Source organism: Cryptomeria japonica, chromosome 10 (assembly GCF_030272615.1).
Source record: "Cryptomeria japonica chromosome 10, Sugi_1.0, whole genome shotgun sequence".
Classification (NCBI taxonomy): Eukaryota; Viridiplantae; Streptophyta; class Pinopsida; order Cupressales; family Cupressaceae; genus Cryptomeria; species Cryptomeria japonica.
In genome coordinates, this window is record NC_081414.1 from 827,844,940 (window position 1) to 827,861,866 (window position 16,927).

At 36.9% G+C, this 16,927-nt stretch overlaps 1 protein-coding gene across 5 annotated transcripts in view; it reads left to right on the forward strand.

The window, feature by feature from the left end:
- LOC131076879 (uncharacterized) overlaps positions 1-16,927 on the forward strand; it is a 165,229-nt gene that overhangs the window by 112,087 nt on the left and 36,215 nt on the right. For all 5 annotated transcript variants that reach the window (XR_009113497.2, XR_009113498.2, XM_058014224.2 and 2 more), the window contains 2 exons: positions 105-236; positions 3,810-3,923. Coding sequence is in view for 3 of the 5 variants with exons in the window: in XM_058014224.2 (XP_057870207.2) it covers positions 105-236; positions 3,810-3,923 (246 nt within the window). In the remaining 2 variants the exon portion in view is untranslated. The remainder of the gene's footprint in view (positions 1-104; positions 237-3,809; positions 3,924-16,927) is intronic.

Sequence of the window (16,927 nt, forward strand, 5' to 3'; positions counted from 1 at the left end):
AGAATTATATGTTCCCATATAACTGGAGACACCTCTTTCAATCTGTGTTTGTCTTTTTCTACATTTATAGTTTTTGAACTCATTTTTTATCTTTTAATTTCCAGGAATATAGTAAAGAGGACACAAACAAAATGCCTCTTGAGCTAGCTAATCCACTTTCTCATGAGCGTGAGCCAGAGAATGACCCAGAAATTCGTGTGCAGGCAGCAGAAGCACTCTACCTTATTGCTGTGCATGTATGTTCATTGCATTTTGTTTCCATATACCAGTATTATTTGGCTTCTAATTGATTGCTTTTCTGTGTTTTTGATTTATAAATTGTGCTTACCCTTTGCATTAAAAATGTTGGGCTAGCTTGATATCAACAACTTTAAACAGAGAAATTGTTGATTTGTTATATCTGAGGAATGCATTCTGGTGAGACAATATTTAAAATAATTATTTATTTCTTCCAAACCTATCCTGTATTTTTTCCTATCCAAGATTTTAATTATCTATTGGAATTTTGTAGTAGGGCAATGCCATCATCCTTATTTGGAGAAAGTTGAGAAGTGTTACTCATAGGAATCAGCTTGTATGAAAATTTCCTTGATTCTAATGTTAATTTATTGATACACTACAATAGACACTTCAATGTTCCTTACGCCTTTCTTACACTAGGCCAGGTCATCTCAGCCACCAAAGCCAGTGAATCTCTCATAAAATCAGCCAAAGGTTAAATGGATTGGTGTTTGGTTCTAGAGGAGGCATTGGTCTCCTCCATGGGTAATATTCCCTAGAATCACAACCACAATTTAGATCTGCTATTTCGTAAGAAGTGCCACATATCTGCAAGAAATAAATTCATGGAGTCATACAACCCTTGCTAGAAGAACAATGAAAGAAAATGGGTGAAAATGGAATCCCTGCTAGGGATATTTCATTTAAATGCAACAAAAAGGTTGACTACTATATAAAAGGGTTCTGATATGTAGTGTCATCGGATACTTTTCCTAGCCTGGAAATGCACTACACCTAAGTGTAAGATAATTGGAAGTCATTACATTGTCTAAAGCTCCTATTGATGCCAAATGGCTATTTCATGGTAGTCTTTTCTACCAAACAAAAGAATTTAATGAATTCTCTAGGAAGAACTCTGGTTCTCACTGTTCAACTTAGAGGATCTGCCAAGTCCTTTTGTCCAACAATTACTAGCTGGATAAATCATTGGAAAAAAAAAGGAGTAACCGTTGGAGAATACATTCCTCAAAGCTGACTAGAAACCTAGGGGTGCTCAACTACATAAGGGTTTTGCATCAATCAAGATCTGGATGAATCACTTCCTAATAATCAGATTCTAGAAATATAAAGCAATCCTTTAGAACATGTAAACATATTTTTCCGCTGTAGGATATGCCATGAGCATAGACGATTGGCAAGGGTATGCCCACAACAAGAAGACACAATGACCATTCACTAAAGGCAGGAATGAATGCAAAAGGATTAGCATGAAATCCATTTCAAACTAGATTAGGAAATGCAAGAACCTATCAAGTTACAATCACAACAAGAGGAACCCAATGAAAATACATTCCCCAAGGACATCTCTAGTAGGTGGAAGAAGCTACACCACACTCTAGGGAAATAGCTCTATGAAATATTTGGATCTTATGGAGAGACAATAGAGGAAGATACAGAGGCATCTAAAAAAACTTAAGATGCTTTTCAAACCCCTAGCTGACCCTTAAATAGTACCAAATAGGCTAGAGCAAAAGGGAAAAATCACAATGGAGAGTCATTAAATTCGTTACAATTACTGCTTTGGATGCTTCACACAAACCAACTACTAGAAGTTAAAGAATGCAATCAATGAGCAGCAATCAAAAGTATCTAATACCAAGAAATTTCAAAATCTGGCACCAAGTAATTATGTAGGTCTTTTGAAAAAGAAAACCATGATCTGAGATTCTAAATAGTGGAGAAGAGCAACAAGAAGAGAAGGCCATCAATGAGATTGACAATTTGACACAGATTTGGACACCCAATTAACCCAATTTTGATCTGCTAATGGAGGAAGAACACCCCATCCCTGCCTCACCTCAATAATGCAGAATCCAAATGTTATCTTGGAATGCAATTTGAATAGCTATACACAATAAACACAATCTGCTAAGAAGTGTGACAGTCCACTAATTATGATTTTGTTAGTAGTAACATTAATAAGCCTATATAAGCTTTTGATTGCTCACTGCTACTAGCAAATAAGTATTTCTTATTCTTAGCTTCCAAGTTGCTTCTTTAGAACAAGTTTACTGCTGTTTTTATGCAAAATTTAGTACCATTTTTGTGCAAAACCCTTAACATTGTTTTTTGTGCAAAACCTTAGTGCCGCCCTTGTTGTATAATGACTATAATCAACATGTTTTTGGCAAACCTGTATTTTTTCCTGGTTGGCTCTGCATCTTGGACGACCTGCACACTGCTTCTTGTCTGAATATTTCACATAAATTTCTAAACCTAAGTGATCTGAAATGTGATTTCAATCTGTCCATTTTTTTTTTGAAAGACTGATACTGAATTCCTATTGGTTTTTATTGAATGCTTTAGCCTTTGATAATGAAACTTCCAATACCAAGCATTGTAAGAAGGCAATGGAGAAAGAAAGGTACACATTGGAATGTGTGTGCACACTTATTTATTAATGTGGGAGGAAGTTACATTGGTTGTAACTTACGTTATGTAAGCTATAAAATATGATATGAGACAACTAATATAAAAGTTAAAGAGGGGAACAACCAGCAAGGTAGGATTTAGATGGTTAGCCTTCAAACAAATCATTCAAACACATACAATTCAAGTAAAGCATTCAAACATGAAACAAGCTTATACCTTGCCAATATCTTGCCTTCTCCTTTGGATTGGACCTTCGGTGAAGTGAAGAATGCGCCCCTTCCTCACTTGGTCCTTGATGGATGTGTGGAATGCTCTCCAAATGCTCAACAAAATAGGCTTGATAGGATTTTGGATGGATTTGAATTGAAGGATTGAAGGAAGAAGAGAGAGGAGAAAAGAGCAGCATGAGGATGCTATGAGAAGAAGTGGATCCTTTGAGAGGAAATGATCATCCAACTTATAGATTGGAGGAGGCCAATGAAGGGCCAAGAATGATTTCCTTATGGAGGGTTGAGATCGATTTAAGATAGAAGACATGGATCAAGGGTGCCTTGGGAAAATAAATAGGAATATAAAATTCTTTGAGAAGAGGGGGGAAAAGGAATTTGAATTTCAAATTGGGGAATTAAAAATTCCAAAATAAGGATGCATTGAGGGATTCAAAGAAATTTGAATTTCTTTCAGAGACTCAATGTTGATGTGACATGAGTGGGAATTAAAAATTGAGGGATAATGATAAGCATGATTGTGAGAGATCTTAGAAGGATTAATTAGGTTGAGTGGGATTAGGAAAAAGTGATTTGTAGGAATCACATGAATAGGTTAATTAATTAAAATTAATTAACTGATTGGGTTTAGAGAAAATAATTATTGGAGGGGACTTTAAAAGAATAGGGGAATAATTAATTTATTTGATAAATTAATTATTGGACAATAGTGGTAGAATTAATTAAATTAGATTTAAATAACACTGAGAAGAATAAGGATAACACAATTAAGTCAATTAATTATTTTGACAGGGTTAAATTAATTAAATATCAATTTTAGGTGTCTACAAAAGTCATTACAACATTAAAGACATTTGTTCGTAGAAATTAATATCTTATGTCTAATAAATGTGAGATGCTGACACATGCTATTATATTTTTGGCATATAGGAGGGAGGACGTAAAGCTCTTTGGTCGGTCAATGGTCCAAGGATATTAGAAATTGGTTATCAATATGAGGAAGATCCAAAAGTGATGGAAGCATATGAACGACTTGGCTCTTTGGTAACACAATTTTTTCTCCCGTGGATGTTATTATATTGATTACATTTTTCTTCCTTAGATGTTATTGATTACAGTTTTCTGCCTTGAATGTTCATGTTAAAATTATGTTTCATTAATATTTTGTTGCCCTCTTATGCATTCCTTTTAAGCTTTTGTCATATAAATTTGGAAAATAAAACTATGCATCATGAACATTTTGTCTATATTGAATGTTCTTGACCCTAATCTTTGGGACTATTGATATACACAGGGACTGAGAATTAAGCTTTTATTATTTTCTTTATATGATTCTTAGTATGGAAAATAAGAATGCTGAACACTTATCAAAGTATGATGATATAAAAATTCTAATGGTTACGAACTTACACTGAGGTATAGGAGTATTATTGCAATGTTTTTATACCTGGTCCTGGTCTCCCTACATTGGTCTTTATGTCACTTCTAATTACCCTCCAATTCCATAGTACAATTTTTTATTTCAATAAAGCAAATAGGTGTCAGCCATATCTTCCTTTATGAAAGTCAATTTCAAAAGTAAGATTTGAAATGACTTAAGTTGGCACCTTTATCTCATAACTCGTCAGTGTTATTTCCAAGTGGCACAACAGTTCTCAGTCCTTGGCTATTTTTTCCGATTCTCTCATAGAATTTCTTTGTTTGGAATGCTCACTATACTGACCCAAGAGGAATAATTGAATATTTTAGCTTTCTTTTGACTATTTTAGTGTTCAGGTTGCCAGAACAAACATGGAGAAATTGTTTGAAGCTCATGTTAACAGATAAAAAACACTCAAGGACAACTTCAAGAAAAAGACATTGTGACATATAGGTTAGGTAAAACTTTGACATGTATCTAGAACTACCTATAGGTGTACCATGGCAATAGTAATCATTTGAAGCTCATGATATCAGATACTGAGAACTTCAGGACAAGTTCAGGAAAAAGAAATTGTGACACATAGGTTAGGTAAAAGCATTGGTACCATAGTAATAATATTCATGTATCTAGAGCTACCTATAGGTGTACTGAGTGGCTTAATAATAATGTTTTCTGTAGCTGGGTTTCTGGTGCAGGAGCACCTTAGGTATAAGTTGGATATAGTTGTCATTTTTGGTTGTCTTGTAATTCTTTTATGTAATAAGGTCATCAAGACCATTTTATGTGTGTTTGAGGTCATATTAGGTTGCTAGGTGTGTGGAGTTATCAAATTGCAAATGTTGTCAAGTTTTCAACAAAGTTGTCAATGCACTTTTTGCATTTTTGTTATGTATGTGGAAGTTGAACGGTTGGAAGTTGAAAATAAGTTTGTAACTGTTGAGAATCTGTTGGAAATGCCTTAAAAAGGCTTTGTAAGGTCGAATTCAGTGGTGGTGGTTGAAGTTTAAATAAAAGAAATGAAAATATAACTCTGTTTCCTACATTATCCAATATTTTATTGTTGTTATTGGCTTTGGTACGGATCTGTATGGATGAATGGGCCTCTGAAACCAATTGGAGATTAGAGATCATTGAATCTACTTCATTTTGCTTTTGGTCTCATGGCGTTATGTTCTGTTTTGAGCAAGTTATCACCATTTTACTAAAAACTTCTGGAAACCCTGCCTAGGGCTTATAGTGAACAAGAAATTTGCTTTTCTCCCATTTCCCAGGGTGGGAAATTCTATAATTTGGTGAAAATTTCTGTTTTTTGAGTCTACTTTGATATCCCAAAGTCACAGAGCAAGTTGGTATGGGTTCCACATGTTAAAACTCGTTTTAGACCTGAACTGTTATGTTTCAGCCTGGGAAAGCCATGAATAATGGAGCAATTTGTATAAAAGGTGTTTGAAACTGCATGGGTTAGCAAGTGGGACATGTTGTTGGGTTTATAAGGACCCTATCAGTGCAAGGGAGTGATTGGAAAAGCCTTGGAGCATTGATTTTGACCAAGCCCTAGTGTGCTAGGCTCTTAACTAGCCCTTTTAGGCCTAATTGGCAGAGTTGCAGCCAAAATCTGAGTGGTTGTATAAACCCCATGGATTCTGAGATATGTTGTATAAAGCCCAAATGGGTATCCAAAAGCGGTCTTATATTTTCTACATCAGTTCTGGTTTGAAAGTTATGGCCAAAATACACAAATTGCTGCTCCCTTTAGGCCTAATTGCTGAATTACCATTCAATTGTTGAGGGTGTTGGTCCAAAACAACCCTACCTGCATTTTGGATTTATTACAGAGGGGCATAAAGGGTATCTCAAAAGGTAACCAGATTGTGGAGATCAAATATGCCTGGGAAGATATGGTCGAAATACCCGTTTTGATGTACTATTAGGAATTGGGAGCCTAGAAAGGAGTAATCCACCATTTAAAGGTTTGAAACTTGCATTTGATGTTTGAAAGCCTTAATAGTTGTGAAATATGGTATCAATGAAGTCATAGCCACCCCTTCTCTGCATCAGTTTCAAGACCATTTAAATTTTTTGTTTGGTCAACTTAAAAGTCTTTGGATAAATAGTTTTAGTTCCCTCAACAATAGGTCTAGTACTCCTATTCATTGTCTTGAAAAACACTGCAATAAGCATTCCAATCAGCTCCAATAAATTGCCAACTAGCTGGCTAGTTCCTATTGAATCAAATGAAAAACTTCTATTGATATAACCACTTTTAGGCAACATTAGAGGGAGTCTGGCCTGATCCTTTGCCAATCTTTTTGTAAGAATGATACTAGCCTTTTCTATCTATATATGTTCCCAATGATCCAATGGATAATGATGGAAGGACCATACTCAGTTAGGGAAATATCATTGCAATGAACATGGAATACCAGTTAACTAAGATGCTTCTTGAAGGTGAATTCTTCACAGCACTTTGAGTAATTTACAGTCTTCTATTTTATCGAGTATTTAGTGCTTGATGCAAACAGACAGAAAAAGGATGTGCAAAAGTTCTCTTTTCAACTTTGGTACCTTAAAATTTGGAAGCATAGATGCACCAAAAGATCCATTATTTATGATAAGAGAGAAGTTATATTTATAATGAAAGAGATAGGTCATAAAGTGGTGGTGTATGAGTACAAAAAACTGCTGGAAGAAATAGGGCTATAAATTATGTCTTAACCAAGAAAAACTACGAATTATTTCAGATTATTACAGATATAGACTTCTGTATATCTTTGAAGCATGGAAATATGATAGATAGCCTGCAACAAAGGATAGTCAATAATAGTATGCAATGAGAGCTATTATATCTGATTTGAAGCCTTCCCTGGAGGAAAGGCAGATTTTGGATTTCTTTGTTGTGATGCTATGGCTTGCTGATTCAGTGTATTTGATTTTCCACTAAGATGACATTAGGAATTACCTCCTTGTGGAAGAGTAATGTAATAAATACCCCTAATTTTTTTTGAAATCTAATTTTAACTGAAAATGAGATGCAATGTTATGCCATTTCCAATTTATGATCACCCAGTTCCCGAGATGGGTAAGGTGAGAGCTTACGATGTTCAGGACCACACAACTAACTAGAATGCAACAACTTGAATGTAAACGCATTAGGTGGCAAGCTTGCCAATCTAACTTCTTCAGTGGAGCTCTATGCAATAACTGAAAATAAAGAACACTTAAAGGCTTATTCAGCAACATGTACAGTACAATGAGCATAACAACTCTTCCACTTATTCAATGGTGTGCTAATATAGAATCGATTGTGATTGGGTCTATATGCTATGCATTAGTTTCATGAAATTGAAGTAAAACATCCAAAAAAGACAAAAAAGTGATAAAAGGGAAAAGCAAAATTTGAAATGTCAGTACGCATGTTCCATTAAGTGGTAGACTTGAAGGTTTTGGAATTTTGAAATGGTTTTAAAACCAGCTCTAATCTTTGCTATGTTTATGTTAATAAAAGCCAAAAAAAAGATTTTTAGCGATCTTATGAAGTTATAAAACATGCTTCGGAGCTCGACATTGTTGGCATTGTGTTGTCATTGATGTCAACCGGTATGAGATGACCACCGGTAGATGAGATGTATGTGCAACACTGATATGAAGGAATACAGTAATGTGATAGCTTGGATATCACCTTGTGTTGCTAAACACCGGTAAAGGTTAAGAAGATGCTCACAGAAGTCATCAGTACACAAGTTAGCACCTGACTTGTGTGATGAGATAGAAAGGTGTTTGAGTAGTTGTTTGTGATGAAGAGGTAGAGTGTTATCCGAATCACATCAGCACTGGAAGAGAAGAATGAACCGGTATGCTAAGAGGTTGTAGAACAATAAGACTCCCACTGGATGAAGAAGCAGTCATCATGCGAAGCATTGACTGACAGTAAATGTGTTCAAATCAGATCACATGAAGAACATTGCAGGATGCAGAAGGCAAAGTGTTATCTCATCTAGCAAGTGGAGCTTATCTCCTATTATGCACTGAGTGCATCATAGTTTGGAAAGATAAGAGTGAGGAAGCAAAGGCATGATGCCAGTATAGAGGAAGTGTGAAGTGTTTGTCATCTTGACAAACCGGTTGTGATATGGTCAAAGCTAATTAGGGAAAAGGCAAGGCTGAGTAGATGCAAACAGAGGAATCTGACCTGACTGAAAGAAGATGGAGCCTTGAGAAAGAATGATGACATGGTGTCATCAAGAGTGGTAATCGGTATGTAAATCTACCGGTTATATAAAGCAAGGTGCAGATGTAGAAGACCTCCCCATTGTGGGAATGAGCATACTTAGGACTTATCAGTCTGGAGACCAGTTTGAGTGTGTCCATCGACTGTTCAAGTCAAGAGCAGATATGACAAGGTAACCGGTAGAATGGTTGAGACTTGAAGGGTTAGCAAACCGGTCGAAGTAAGGAACCGATAGGGTGGTTGGTCGGTAATCCTACTTGGACCGACTTGAAGTGCCAAGATGGCAGATAGTCGACATGGAGTCAACATGGCAAACCCACAGTTGGATAAAGATAGAATGTACAACGATAGGGTTGTTGCAGGGTTGGTCAGCTTTAATGAAAGACCCCACAAATCACGGACTTGCTGCAGAGGTTTGAGGCTCGACGTCTGGAAGACAACTATGAGCCAGCTAAGAGATATTGAGAAGATCGAGGCGATGAAGGAAACAACCTGATAGATCTTTCGTGACTAACCGAAGGATTTGTTGTGAAGGTAAAAAACAAATTGCCGGGAATGAAAGGCGTGATCAAGGAAATGCGACTATGGCGGAGATGTGCATGCAGATGTTAGAAAGATCAGATCGTGCAAGATTTGATTGGATTTGGTTTGCCTCGAGGATGGTGAGGAAACTCTAACCGCTTGAACTTTGAATTAGCTTTTGGCGGGAAATCTGGTCGATAAGTAAAAAGGCTTCTGCAAGTAAGAACAAGATCAGCCGAGTGCTTAATGAGCATCTAAGAAGAGAGGGAGAGTGAACCCGGTTGAAGCCTTCAACCGGTTGGAGAGAAGAACCGACAATTTTTACACCGACAAAGTGTGATACCGGTGATGTGCTGAAAGTGAGTTGTAGATCCAGAGAAGGAAGAAGAGTGAGTTGGTAAAGGAGAGAAGATACTTCACCAATAGAGTAAGACATTTGATAAGGTTACAAGATTCACTTGTAACAAGATAACTACTTATGTATTTGAAGTTTGTATTGTGAACACTGAGTTGTAGCTCGGTGCAGGGGTTGTAGCTCCTTGGGTTGGTGCCCTAAAGTCAGGGGTTGGTGCTCCTTTGGGTTGTAGTCCATAAATCAGGTAGGGGTTGGTGCCCTAAACTTTGTAACTGTGTTTTACTGTGAGGTTGGATTGGAGTAGTAGTCTCCAACAACATTGCTCACCGAGGTTTTTCCCATCTTGGGTTTTCCTCGTATATGTTGGTGATATGTGATGTCTCCTTGTGTGTGTGTGTGTATTTGAGTTAGTCTCTTTACTAACCGGTAAGCTTGCACTGTTCTTGATTCACAACCCGGTGTTGCTCACAAATGATAGCTAAAAAGAAAAGTTTTGAGAACCATTGATTCACCCCCTCCCCCTCTCAGTGGTGCATTGTGTCTAACAGACATCCCTTTCAAACTACGGTCAAAGGTGATCATCGAAGTAGGTGGCATGCTTTTGTGACAGGCAGTTATGAAAGCGATCCATTAGCCCGATGAACATTTTGAAATAAAGCAACACGTGCAATCAAAGAAAGAAGGAAAGCTTTGTAAATGCAAAAGGCGAAATTTATTTTGTTTTAAAAACCCCATCAAGTCCAATGAAGGTTATCAAAACCTCACTGGGGCCTAAAAGAGGTTTTAAAACCTCTCCGTTTTGACGACGACACCAAATCAAAGGAGATAGTAAACATTTTCTTTTATGTTTTCAGTGTTTGACATGAGTTTGAAAACAATTGGCAGCATCCACTATGGTTACGAAAAATACCTTTTGGCATGACATATCCAGAGCATAAGTCAATAATGCAGCTATAAATAAGAAAGAGAACACACAGAAGCACAATGGACAAATAAAGTTGATTGGTCCAAAAGTGGAGTTGCAAACATATGCTATAGTGCATTGGATAGAAACTTAAGGCATTGATAGTTGAGGAAATGACATAATAGTTTGAATCAATAGGGCGCACACGTAATGTTGTTGGGCGCACATGTAATGTTGTTGCATGTATAACGGTCATTGAAGTAATGTCGTAAATGCACCATCTTCTCCACGTGCGACGGTTGCATGGAAAAAGAATCAGCCGTAATGCCTTAAATGTGACAACTACATGCAAAAAGATGCTCCACTATCTCAGCATGCGTTGACCCGACTGCCACTTGGTGAGAAACCCTTGGAGAGAGAAAACTTCATTTGGGAAGAATTTTCTTGAAATTCTGAATTTTCCTCGTCTTGGAGAAGATTCATCAATTTTGCACATTTCCTATTTTTAGGAACTTTGTCAAATTAGGGTTACAAGGTCCACAAGGGAATATTCTCTCACGAATCCAAATCTATCATCATTTTGAAATTCAGATGGTTTTTGGTCTATCCTTGACCTTCAATTTCCTTGCATTGGAATTTGCTCTTCAAACTTGGGCATGGAATTCATGAAGAGGAGAAATTTTACTTGTTTGACCCTTTCCTTGACACCTTGGGATTAGCACCCATCCTTGTCTTTGGGCATGAATTTGATATCTTGGAGGAATTTCCAAAATTTTTCAACTTTTCCATGACGTACTCCATCTAGCACTCCCATCTGGCTCTTGGGTGCTAATTCCATGTCCTAGGGGAATTTATGTTTGGAGGGGAAAATCCATCACTATACCTTTCTAGCGCTCCACCATATGCTTGGGTGCTGAATCACCTTCATGAAGGAATCTAATGCTTAAGAAATTTCACTTCCCCCCTTGTCTGGCTCTCCTTTTTGTGCTTGGGTGCTAAAACACTATGCAACTAGAATTTGGTTTGTGGAGGAAAATTCCTCCGCAAGGCCACTTTGGCGCTCCTCTCCTTGCTTGAGCGCTAGAACACTATCATGGAGAAAATTTGACTTTGAAGACTCTTCCTTGGCACCTCCATTTTGGGGTCTCACCTGACTTGGGCATGTCGTGCCTGTGAAGTGTGTACCTGTTATACCTGCAGCTGCAACACAAAACACTCAATAAATCATTACAAGCAATGGTTAGAAAACTAATCAACGAAAGATAAAACCATAGCTAATCGATCTATTGCCTCCTAGTAAATGCGAGTATGAATTTTGCTCTCAGATCTGGTTATGCAAATTCCAGTGACTTGACTACACTTAAATGGAGGATTTAAATGATGAAGATGCATGATCTAGCAATGATAGCATGATTAAGCTACATGATTTCATGATTATTCTAGAAAATAAGCTAGAATGAAGATGCAATTAAGCTAAAATTGAACATGATAACAATGCTAAGAATGATTTGCTAAGAGCTATATGCCTATAGTAACAATGCTTGAATGCAAGATGAGATGAGATCATTATTGCTTCAAAATGGGGTCTATTTATAGGATTTCCAAGGCTAGGGGTGAGATGGCAGGAATCAACGGTCAAGATTAAGTCTGAAGATATCAACGGTTAAATTGGAGGTGGTTGGCAAAGGGGTTGGATGAAAGGGGACAATTGGAGGTTGGTAGGAGAAGGGGTTGGATGAAAGGGGACAATGTCATCTCCATGGTGACAAGTGTCAAGAAGCTTCTAGAAGAGGTTAGATGAAAGGGAACACTTAGTGATACATGTCACAAAGTTTTGCTCATGAGAGGGCAAAGTGTTCAAGGAAAGGGGACATGGTGGTTAGGATGTGCAAGCTAGGATGGTTAATTAAACCCGAGGTTAGATGGAATGAGTTAGGTTTAGAAGGGGTTAGGTTAGGTGGTTAAAAGTTAGGAGAATTTGAATTTAAAAATTCAAATAATAGGAAAAGGCTAATTAATCTCAACAACTCATTAATTGATTTGTTTTAATTAATTAGGGGATTTAGAAGTAACTAATTTGAATTAATTAATTAAAGGGGATTATGAAATGAACCTATTAAATAAATCCTTAGATTTATTAATAAGTAGATGAAAGGGAGTGTTTTATCAAATTGCTTATTGAATTCAATTAAATTGGGAAGGGGGATTAATTAAATAATTGCTTATTTAATTAATTATCTTTAGACCATTTTTAGGTGTATACATTTTGCTCCTCTTTGAAGCGAGGTGTGATGACGCGTTGATTCAAAGAATAATCTCATTTTGATGATGATATCGGTTTGATAGGATGCCCCAGCTATTGATTGATAGATTGCGGTATGATGATGCCCCCTCGAGAGATCAATTGAGATAATTGATGTTTGGAGTTTTTTGAATTTTTGCGAAATTGACGTCCTGATTATAAATGATTTGCTTCCTGCAATGGTGTTTGATGAAAATGCGAGTTCTATGATCACGGTGATATGGTTTTGGATGATTGATAAAGCTTGATTAGTTAGATTGATAAGATAGAGATTTAGTTTGGTTTTAGGAATGACACCTCCTGTACAAGACAAAGATGATTAAAGCGTCTGGTTTCAGGAATGATGTATCCTGTATAAGACATGATCAGAACGTCTGGTTTCAGGAAAGATACATCCTGTATAAGACATGAGAAAATCGATTTAGATGTGATTGATTGATAGAATGGATAAGATTGATTGGATAAAGAACTGACAGTTTGTTGATATCAAGTTGCAGAAAGATTCAGATATGCTGATGTTGGTTTTGTTGAGAGGGTAGCATAATATTTTCGTTGGGTCAACAATATCTGGAGATATATGAGTCATTATTCTGATTGCATATACACTTGTGATGTTACCTTGATGATTCCTGCAATAGATTTAACCTTAGATAAAAGGAGCATGCAGGATCCCATGCAAGAATGAAATGCAAGCTAAAATGCAAATGCAATGCAAAGCTACAAGCGGACTAGTCACTGGATTATTGCGTTTTTTTTGTCATCATTGAGCTTTTTAAAATGTGGGAAGTGAGTGCAAACATCGATGGAATAATTAAACCATGATGACCTGAGCACTGTTTTCCTGGATTTTGATATAGCAACACAAGCATCGAGGTATAATTGAATCGAGATGACCTGAGTGTTGCTTGCGTAAAACAGGCAGTATTAATCATTTTAATACGCAAATCAGAAATGTCTTCCATGATACTCTGATGATCATGTCTTGAGACATAATTGCACATGTTAATGATTAATTTTCAGATAGCAGACAAGAAAAATATCATGTTCCTCTAGTCAAAGACATCCTGGAGTCACTCAGAAATCATGATAGCGAAAAGCAATATAGAAAAGTTGAACAATCATGTTAAAATCATTATCCAAAAATATATCATCCATTGAAAAGTGTGTGAATGTGCTTAGATTGACTTTGTGATAGTTCGATAATTGATAGTTTGATCTCGTGTTCAACGTTGGATGTGTCTCAATTTTCACTTGATAAGGGTTGTCTAACTGCTGTTCTACTTGTTTGATTAAGCTTAAAATTGATCCAAAGTTCTGCCCCCAGCTAAGTGTAGGATTTTGCCCCAAGCCTAGAAACAAATTCGTTATGATATACCCAATGATCCAAACCATGGTGAGAGGCCACCTGGGATGCCTGCATATGTACAAATGCTTATGATGGATATGAATAGCGCTTGATGGAAAAATGAATGCAAGCGGAAAGATACATGAACTAATAGATGGAAGAGCTAGCTGACAGATAGCGCTTGTTTGCCAGGTTTTCACCATCTGTTTTTATTGCACTTTTTCTCATATTTGATTTTTTTTTTTGGATTTTCTTTGCTTTTTCATTTTTTTTTTTGGATTTTCTGCTTTTTCACTGTTTTTGATTTTTTTGATTTTTCACTATTTTTTTTTTTTCTAATTTTTCAGACATTGAATTTCTTCAGGTGCATGCTTTTGATGGGTTCCTCGAGCTGATCTCTGTCCTGGGTTGATAGTTGATATGCTCTTGATCCAAATACTACTGTGATCACAAATGGACCTAACTAGTTTGGTTCAAATTTTCCTTTCTTTTCTCGATCTGCCTAGTTGCGTGGATTTTCTTTTAGTACCAATTCTCCAACTTGAAAAATTCGTGGTTTGACCCTGTGATTATAGCTTTGGCACATTCTTTGCTGATATACCTTTAAATGATCAAAGACATTTTGTCTTCGTTCATGGATCAGTTCTAACTCTTGCAATCTAGATACTCGCTGTTCTTCATCTGGGATGAGACCTTTTAATGATACCCGTAGAGAGGGTATCTCTACTTCGATTGGCAATATGGCTTCTGATCCTTATACAAGAGAGAAAGGTGTGGCACTTGTTGGTGTGTGGATACTGGTACGGTAGGCTCATAGAGCAGGGTTCAGTTGAATATGCCAATCTCTTCCAGCATCATTCATTGTCTTTTTGAGGATTTTCATAATAGTTTTGATAGATGCTTCTACCTGCCCATTTCCTTGCGGATAGTAGGGTGTGGAGAATCTGTGTTGGATCTTGAATTTTCCACATAGCTCTTTTACATCCTGATTCTTGAATGGTCACCCATTATCAGTGATGATGGTCTTTGGTATTCCATAGCGACATATGATATAGTTCAAGATAAATGCAACAATTTGTTTTCCTGTGATATTTATGAGAGGTACTGCCTCAATCCATTTTGTGAAATATTCTGTAGCTACAAGGATGAATTTGTGACCATTAGATGAAGGATTTATTTTTCCTACGAGATCAAGACCCCATTGACCGAAAGGCCAAGATGTTGCCAAAGCATGAAGTTCTTGTGTCTGTGCATGAATCGAATTCCCATGGATCTGACATTGTTTGCATGTTCTAGCTATCTGAAAAGAATCTCGTTCCATGGTTGACCAATAATAGTCCAAGCGTATGAGTTTTTTTCGAAAGGGTAAGACCACTTGAATGAGTGCCACAAATGCTGTTATGGACTTCATGCAAGGCCTTCTTAGATTCTTCTTGTTCGAGACATCTTAAAAGAGTACCGTCTAGACCTCGTTTAAATAGGGTATCTGCAACGAGAGTAAAATGGGAGGATTGGCGAATAAAGTTTCTCTTTTGATTTTTTGATAAGTCAAGAGGTAAGATGTTATCTTTCAGGTATGTGTAAGTTTGGCCATAGCGGGAGGAATCATGTCCAATAAGTTGACAGATGGTTTGGGAATCAAGACAATTATAGGCGGGGTAAAACAACTCTTCCACCAGGAATTCATAATGTTGTTGATTTTCCTATGTTTGAAGGAGAGAAGCAAGTGTAGCCATGGCATCCACTGCTTTGTTATCATTTCTTGGAATATGTTCAAAAGTTATTTCTACAAAGTATTTCTTGATATCATCAACCATCTTTTTATAAGGCATTAACTTTTCGTCCTTTGTTTGATAGTCATCATTAATTTGATTAATGACGAGCTGAGAGTCTCCAAAGACTTGAAGTTGTGTAATGTTCCATTCTATAGCCATTTTGATACCTGTAACCAAAGCTTCATATTTTACGGTGTTGTTGGTGCATGGAAAGCTTAATTTGTATGCTTTTGGGATTGTATGACCTTGTGGTGTGATGAATAGAATACCTGCTCCTGATCCATGCTGTGTATATGAACCATCGAAGTATAGTTGCCATGTTTTTGTTGTGACTGTTAGGATATCAACATCAAGAAATTCAATCTGTAAAGGATGATCATCTTGAAGTGGTGCCTTTGGTAGTTGGTTTGCAATAACTTGTCCTTTGATAGCTTTTTTGTCAACATACTTAATATCAAACTCGCTCAGAATCATGATCCATTTTGCTAGTTATCCTGTTAATGTTGCTTTGTTGAGTAAATATTTCAGAGGATCGATTTTACCTATTAACTTGATGGAGTGAGATAGTAGATAGTGTCATAATTTTTGAGAAGCAAAAACTACTGCCAAGCATGCTTTTTCTGTTGGTGAATAGTTGATCTCGTATCCTACTAGTGTTCTGCTGATGTAGTAGATAGCTCGTTCTTTTCCTTCATTATCCTGTTGTGCAAGCAAAACTCCTAATGATGCTTCAGTGGTTGATACATAGAGTAACAACGGCTTCCCTGGAATTGGTGACATTAGGACGGGTGGATGCATGAGATAAGCCTTGATCTTGTTGAATGCGTCCTCACATTGGTGGTCCCACTTGAAATGAACATTTTTGTGCAATAGATGAGTAAATGGTTGACATTTATTTGCTAGTTGAGCAACAAATTTTCTGATTGATTGGAGTCTTCCTTGGAGTGATCTGAGCTGACTGATATTCTTGGGAGATGTCATTTCCATGATTGCTTTTACCTTAGCTGGATTCACTTTGATACCTCTACCTGAAACAATGTATCCCAATAGCTTGCCTGAAGTCACACCAAAGGCAGATTTCTTAGCATTTAGCCTTAGCTTCTATTGTTCTAACCTGTCAAAGATCTTTTCCAGTATCTCTATATGTTCTTTTCTGTTGTAGGATTTAGCTAATATGTCATCCACATAGTCTTC